Source organism: Aplysia californica, unplaced genomic scaffold, assembly GCF_000002075.1.
Source record: "Aplysia californica isolate F4 #8 unplaced genomic scaffold, AplCal3.0 scaffold00288, whole genome shotgun sequence".
Lineage (NCBI taxonomy): Eukaryota > Metazoa > Mollusca > Gastropoda > Aplysiida > Aplysiidae > Aplysia > Aplysia californica.
The window spans coordinates 905,903-913,350 of NW_004797558.1; the positions used below are offsets into that span (position 1 = coordinate 905,903).

The 7,448-nt window shown below is 39.0% G+C and overlaps 1 protein-coding gene across 1 annotated transcript in view; it reads right to left on the reverse strand.

Annotated features, from left to right (window-relative positions):
* LOC101856969 (epidermal growth factor receptor kinase substrate 8) overlaps positions 1 to 7,448 on the reverse strand; it is a gene marked incomplete at its 5' end in the record, with an annotated part of 59,010 nt that overhangs the window by 33,515 nt on the left and 18,047 nt on the right. The window contains 4 exon segments of the mRNA XM_013084376.1: positions 1,030 to 1,385; positions 2,064 to 2,211; positions 2,968 to 3,206; positions 4,096 to 4,184. Of these exon segments, the coding sequence (XP_012939830.1) occupies positions 1,030 to 1,385; positions 2,064 to 2,211; positions 2,968 to 3,206; positions 4,096 to 4,184 (832 nt within the window).

Genomic DNA, 7,448 nt, shown 5'->3' on the forward strand with positions numbered 1-7,448 from the left:
TAGAGAGAGAGAGAGAGACAGACAGACAGACAGACAGACAGACAGACAGACAGACAGACAGACAGACAGACAGACAGACAGACAGACAGACAGAAAGAGAGAGAGAGAGAGAAAAAGAAGAAATATACCTTCAGTCAGGACAAGAACACCAATGTCAAGCCATCAAATATTTATAATAAGTTATAACAGAGAGAAAGCAAAGAAGGATCAGACCACTTCAGAGCACCTACCAACCACCAACTTTGACATTATAACCTTACAATGATTATTTGCATTAGCAAACGGAATTACTTTTCACCAAAAAAAAAAACGGTTGGTATTATTATTTCTTAAAAAAACAGTCTGTCTGCTCTTTGAACTTCTTTTGTATTTATGAAAAGTGCGTATTTATAGTAAAGACATAGCTTTGTGGGGATTTTGTTAATGATACAAAATTTTACCAGTGCTTCCTTACTCGGTTGAGGGAAATTTTACTGACGGTAAATGTGTCATGCCATCACGACAAAAACAGAAAATTTAGGAGGCGGCTGCTTCAACAGTTTGTCAGACCTAACATGGGCAGAGAGGGTTTAGGCATCCGAGCAGAAACCTGGAGATACTTCACCATGAAGGTATGGGACCTCATGTCTTTCCTTTTTCAATAGTTCACCACAGAGGTATCAGACTCACATCTTTCCCAACAAAAAAAAACCTAGTTGTTTCAGCTTTGAGTTATACACTCTGCTAGACCAAAAAAAAGAAAGGCCTTACAGTAAGGTTACAGTATACCCCATAGAAGACAAGAAGTTGGTAAAGAAAGAAAAAAGAAACATATGAACAGTTTGAGTCTGAGCCTAACACCCCAATCAAAATAAATAGGTAAAACTCCCATAACTAACATAACAATTGGGGCTTTTTTTCTCAGGAATTTGGGGGTGTTTTATAGGTTGTGAGGGAAGGGGGGTTGTGGTATATTTGTCATGGGGAGGTTGGAGGAGGGAATGACCCACATAACATTGCATGAACAACAACAAGAGCAAGGACTGTCACCTGTCAGATGGCAGGGTTGGCTGCTCTACAAAATCAGAAAACGGGCTGTGCATGCCCGAGCGGGGCGGAGAGCGCTCCCGGGAGTGGCTCTCAAAGCCCCGGGGGCCCACAGAGGCAGGCTCAAAGCCACGGGAGGAAGGCAACAGCTCAAAGCCTTGGGAGGGTGCGGGTTCGAAGCCCCGCGGGCTAGGCTCGTAGCTGCGTGGAGGAGGGGGATCATACCCGCCACCGCGCTCCCTGGTCTCGAAGCTGCGCTGCTCAAACCTGTTGTTGTACTCGTCGTGGTTACGGTAAGTTCGGTCCATCACTGGCCCTCGGTCCTCGTCCGGGAAAGGGATGGGGCGCTGTTGTTGGCTCTATTGTTTGGAGAGAGAGAAGAGGACAGTTTTGTTTGGGGTTTCTATTGTAAGAGTTTAACGACACTTGCAACACAATAAGGTCATATAAGAGCCAAAGAACAGATGTGTTACAGGAGAGTAACATACACAAAAAAGAAGGAAGAGAGATGAGGTCGATAGATGTTTGATAGGAAAGAAGGAGCAAACCCCACCAGAGCACCTGCCAACCACCCATGAAGAGGACAGTGATTTACAGTTAGCTGTCATTTGGATAGAGAAAAGAGGATGGGATGCTGTTGTTAGTTCTGTCATTTGGAGAGAGAGAAGGGGACATTGATATAAGGGAGCTGTCGTTTGGAAAGAGAGAATATGGTAGTTGAAAGCCAGAAAATGGAAGCTGTCGAAACATTTTCATTTAGTGTTTTTACAATTGGATATAGAGAAGGGTAGTGTTTATAGCAATTGGACATTAGGACATAGAGAAGGGAAGTGGTCAAAGCATTTTGTCATTTGCATAGAGAGAAGTGTAATGATTGAAGCATTTCGTCGTTCAGACAAGAAGAAATAGATGGGACACTACAAACGTCCAGAACCAAGTAGAGACACGAGACCAAAAACAAAACAAAAACAAAAAAGAAAAGAAGAAGAAGAAAAGAAAAAGAAGACGGGACACTGCTGCTGACTTTGCACACTCACGTAAACGGAGCTGCGTCCCGTGTCTGGCATGGAGGGTCCTGAGATGAGGGCAGTACGTTGTGTCAGCTCCTCAATGACACTGGCGCCAGGATTCCAACCATCGTAGAACTCTGGGACATACCCGGGAATGTTGCCATTCCATTCCGCTCTGGAATGTCAGTCACAAAAAGAGAAAAATAAATGAATTGTTGGCTGGACTTTCAGATATAATGGTGCAAAACGTTGGGTATGAAATAGATGAATCAAGCATCAGTCCAAAACACACACTCTGAGCCTGACAGAGACAACAAATGTACAATATCATCTGTGTTTGTAGCACAAAGTTGTCTGAGCCTCATGCATCGGGCAGGCTTGTGGCGCGCAGCTTCCTATTTAGCAGCCGGTTACATACACATAAATAAATGTGAGGCATCCTGGTAAAATCAGGCGCTTGTCAAAATAATGCATTCCAAGTAACAGTCATTTTCCCGCTTGTTGAGCAATTTTTGTTGTGTGTTTTTTTTCTTATTAAGTCTAAATAACCTTTAATGTCTATTAAAAAACACATTTCTGTTTGGGTTTTTCTGAAAAACGTTGATTAGAGGAATACAAAAATTTTCATTTGCAGCTTCCAGTGACTCTCAAGCCTTGGAAGTCACCAAACTTTGGTGGCCATTTTCCCCCAATTTTACCTGAGCTGCATAGCTTCCCATACCTCCTTTAAAAGCAAATAACTTCGCTTCTATTCAAGATAGATGGATATTCTTTTCATCAAAAGTAAGACAAATGAACAAGCTATATAATATCAATAACTCCAACTGCTAAAAAAAATTGACCAGCGCCTGATTCCACCGTGTCGTAACACAAATATAAATCTCCTCTCCCTGTCCTCATTTTCACACATAAAACCACCCGTCCCCCTCACCTGCTGGTTGTCCAGTGTTTCCCCAGAGACTGCCACATCTCAATCTCCTTGCTGGTCAAGCAGTTCAGCAGCAGCTGCTTGGCGTCAGCGGTCAGCACCGGCGCCACGGCCTGGTCTCCCAGGTTCTGGTTGCCGTGGTACGGGTCACGGCTCGCCTCGTAGATCAGGCTCAGCGGGGTGAACAGGAAGTGGACCAGCTCGGGTGCGTTGGGGTCGTGGATGTGAGCCTTCAGTTTGGCCTGGAGCAGATGGGGTTTTAGTTTTAATAATTAAATACTTTTACTTGGGTAATGGGGAAAGATCAGGGAAATGTAGCTTTTTTAGGAGCATCCGTGATGAGTGAATGAATACTTTTACTGCATTTGCAACAGAAATAGGCCATATAAGTGCAGAATATTAGAGGCGTTACTAGAGACCTGTTTGTTTTGGAAATTGGAAAAAGTTTTGCAGCAGTTGCAACACAATTAGGTCAAAAAGTGCGAGAGATTACAGGTGTTACTAGGACCTGTGTGCTTTGGTTATAGTTTTGCGGCACTTGCAACACAATTAGGTCATACAAGTGTGGAAGATTAAAGTTGTTACTAGAGACCTGTTTGTTTTGGTCAGAGTTTTACTTCATTACTCCACAGTAACCAAGGAAAAAGGTATCAGTTGTCCAATACACATGTTAATGTTTGAGATGAAAAGTCTCAAATCTTTCACAGCATCTTAGGAATTAAATGCATCTTGACTCTCTGAACAGTTCATTCAGCACTGCGGTGAGAGGCGATGCAAAATAATACTTCTTTTTTTGCAGCTTCACTCCATGTTAAGTGAAGCTGTGATACCAAACAGCCAGTTTATGACAGTGGTTGGTCAGAAGAAGCAATTCAAAGTTCCTTGTCCTTCACTATCCCTCTGCACTTTCAGTCTGCCAGCCTCGCTTTCCCCAGCATTAAACAATCCATTATTGCATTGATATCCTTTCCTCTTTGACTCTGAATTGATTCATAATAAATATGTACTTTTCCCATTTTGGGAAGATGCAAAAAATACATGAGAACATTTTTTTTCAAAAGCCTGAAGAGAGCAACAGTTTGGGTCATGAGACATCATCAGGACAAAAATACCAGCCACACATCCACCCACCAGTAAATTGAAGGACAACTTGAACTTCTGGAAGATGTCCACAAAGTCATTGTCCGGAGGGGGCCGGGCACGGGCATTCAACATTCCGTCTGGGGAAAACAGCCAAAGTTTAAAGTCAGATACTAAGCATAAAAATTGGGAGCAATAATGGAATGACTTTATCAAAGTTGAAAGGATTGATTAGGAAGCCAAAGTGTCATTTCAAATCCTAATTCATTTGGGAATCAAAATTTCGAAAGGAGAGTAAACCGAGAAACCATCACACCACTACTACAACATAGGTTGTGATATGAACATATTAGGCAAGTATTGACCTGGACTTACTTCTATACTGATTCTTAGGAAAACGTTCCATTTTATCAACATACACAGTCTTGGAATTCTTACAACTGAAACTACCAGTGAAGATGATGATAAAATAACATTATTTGATTTTTAAAAATTCTTAGTTTTAGTTTGTTCATAAGTTGGTGTGGACACAAAACTCTGACACTTGAGCCAAAGAAAAAAATAGTAACAACGAGACATACAAAAAATAATACTAGCATTTTAAAAAACCCAAAGAGTTCAGATTTCGGTCTACATTACTAACGCAATTCTATGAAGCTCTCTGCATAGTAAATCCTGAAGACATGGTCATAGATAAACATTTCTAACACCTCTTTCAAAACTGCCAGGTCATAAGAGAGGCAGGACTGTAGATTTCAATGTCTATCTCTAATAGAACTAAGCACTAAGATTTTTTATTTTTTTTCAATATAAAGAGTTTTATGTCTTTGACCCTGGCGTCAGCATCGACCCTGAGTGGGACACATTGCAGAAGAACTAGGATTCTTGATTTTTAAAATTCCCCCAACACGGGAATCAAACTCAGGTCTCCTTCGAGCGACAGCAAAATCAGCTAATAACTACATCACAGACACCGGTGAACATTTAGAGGGTAAAGAGCTTTGAAAATTCCTCAAACAACCCAAATTTTATTGGACTGGATCCAGGGCTACAAAGCGCTGTAGTCCAGCAGGATACCAGGTGTGCTACTGTTGTGCTCCACAGTAGTGGGATGCAAGTATCTTCCCCACTATATTTTCTGAAGAATTTGCTATAAGGAAAAAGAGGGAGAAAAAGTACAGCACTAATATGACCACAGACGCCTATTCAGACAAGTACAGTAGACAGCCTGTAGGACATTAGAAAAGACAATACTGTCATTAAAGACCACACAGTAAAACCGTCTATATTTTAAAGTAGTGAAATAGATTCATAAAGTAAGTCATAATACAGTTGTTGAAAAAAAAAGATACCAAAAAGTGAAATCATAAAAATATGCAAATTATTTTTTTAAATAAAGTATCTGGAGCTTCAGACATGATGGTGCAAAATAGAAATAAAGGTTGGGTATTAAATAGATGAATCAAGCATCAGTTCAAAGCACACAATCTGAGCTTGATTGAGACAAAGAATGTTTCGGAGCATGCTATAATACTGCAAATAAATGGTACCAAACACAAACAAACAAAAACACAATAACAACAGTATAAACGGTTGGGTTTAGAATGTCCACCCTGAACAAGACAATTAATTGCCAATGAACTAGACACATGTACATCTTAATAAAAGACCTGACATTAATACAGTGGTAACAAAGCAATACAATGGATACAAGGCAAGGGACATAACACAACAGACACTACTTTGTTTTCGTTTTGGTTACTCTTTTATGGCCCTCGTAACTGAATGAGGTCATGAGTCATATGAGCCCGCAGGACACATTAAGCATCTTAATTCTGGTAGGAATCTATTTTGAAATTTTCCCAAGTGGCGGCTGAAGCCTACTCTTATCGACAGACACAACAATCACAGCTAGTAAAACATACAATAAAACAGATACAACAAACACAACACAACAGATACAATTGCACAAATACAATATATAAAGAACAACAGGTACAATATTTTATTAATTACAATACACAGACACTATACTACAGATAAAACAATTACAACACAACTGGTGCAAATTACATAACAAATGCATCAATTACAATATAACAGATACAGTAATTACAATACATAAACACTAAACAACAGAACAGATACAACGATATAATACATAAACACTAAACAACACAACAGATACAACAATTGGTCACTTTTAAGGACAAGCGGGCTAACCCAGATCTCGGGGGGTTTTAAAACCTTGACCTACACCAAAAGTGGGAATTGCCCTACCTATAGGAGAAAAGTTTAGTTTCATTGATGTGTATATTTGTTTGGTTATAGAGAAAACTCGAAGTATTTTAAAGAAACTTAAAAAGGGGCAAAAAAATTACCTTCGATTAAATATCTCAAAACAGAATTTTTCCGGATAGCCCGTAACAGCGACCAATTACAATACATAAACACTAAACAACACAATACAATACAACAGATTACAATACAGATACAACAATTACAACACAACAGATATAATAGAACAGATACCACACAATAGATATAACACAACACAATATAACAGACACAACAAAGACAGACGCAATATATCGATACACATTTCTGGAACCATCTGTGCTATGAAACATAACACTGAGGTTTCAAAAAAGAAAAAATGGCAAATGCGGTGCGTTAAGTATCAGAGGTGTTCTGTTTTCATTAGCGATGTTCTGACAAAATAATGATAATCTCAAATACACACATGCACACACATACACACACAGAAACCACCAAGAGCAAGCATTAAACCACAACGAATAAACAAGTGTAGGCTACAGTGAGGGTATCTGTTACTGTTGATAAACACGCAAGCAAAGTGTATTATTAATTTAGTAGATAAGGGGCCCACGCAATCAAAAATTAATAAACAAAACAACCTCCCCCCCAAAAAAACAAAAAAAAACAAATAAAAACCAAAAAGAAAAAAGAAAAACACACCAAAAAGTCAAGTTAGGGCTAAGAATGGAACAAAAAAGGGGGAAAATGGGAACCTTTTCCAGCCTGCAAGCTTTTAGCTATTTTCACGAGCATGGAAACTTAGTGGAATGCACCATTAACTTGTTTTGTTTATCTTTTCATTTCTTATTCCTGTACTCTTCACCTTGTTAAATTTTACCAAGACAATCTCAATTCTTACTTTAAAAAATGACAATATCAACAACAGCAACAACAACATCAACAGCAACAACAACAAAAACAAAAACAACAATAATAGTAATAATATTATTATTATTGTTTTTGTCTAATGAAAAAAAACTAATAATAAAAAAGATGGAGATAATCAAAAGCATTGATGACAGTAAAGTTATCAATATTATAACATTATAACTATCTTCATCATTATTCCACACACATGCACGCAC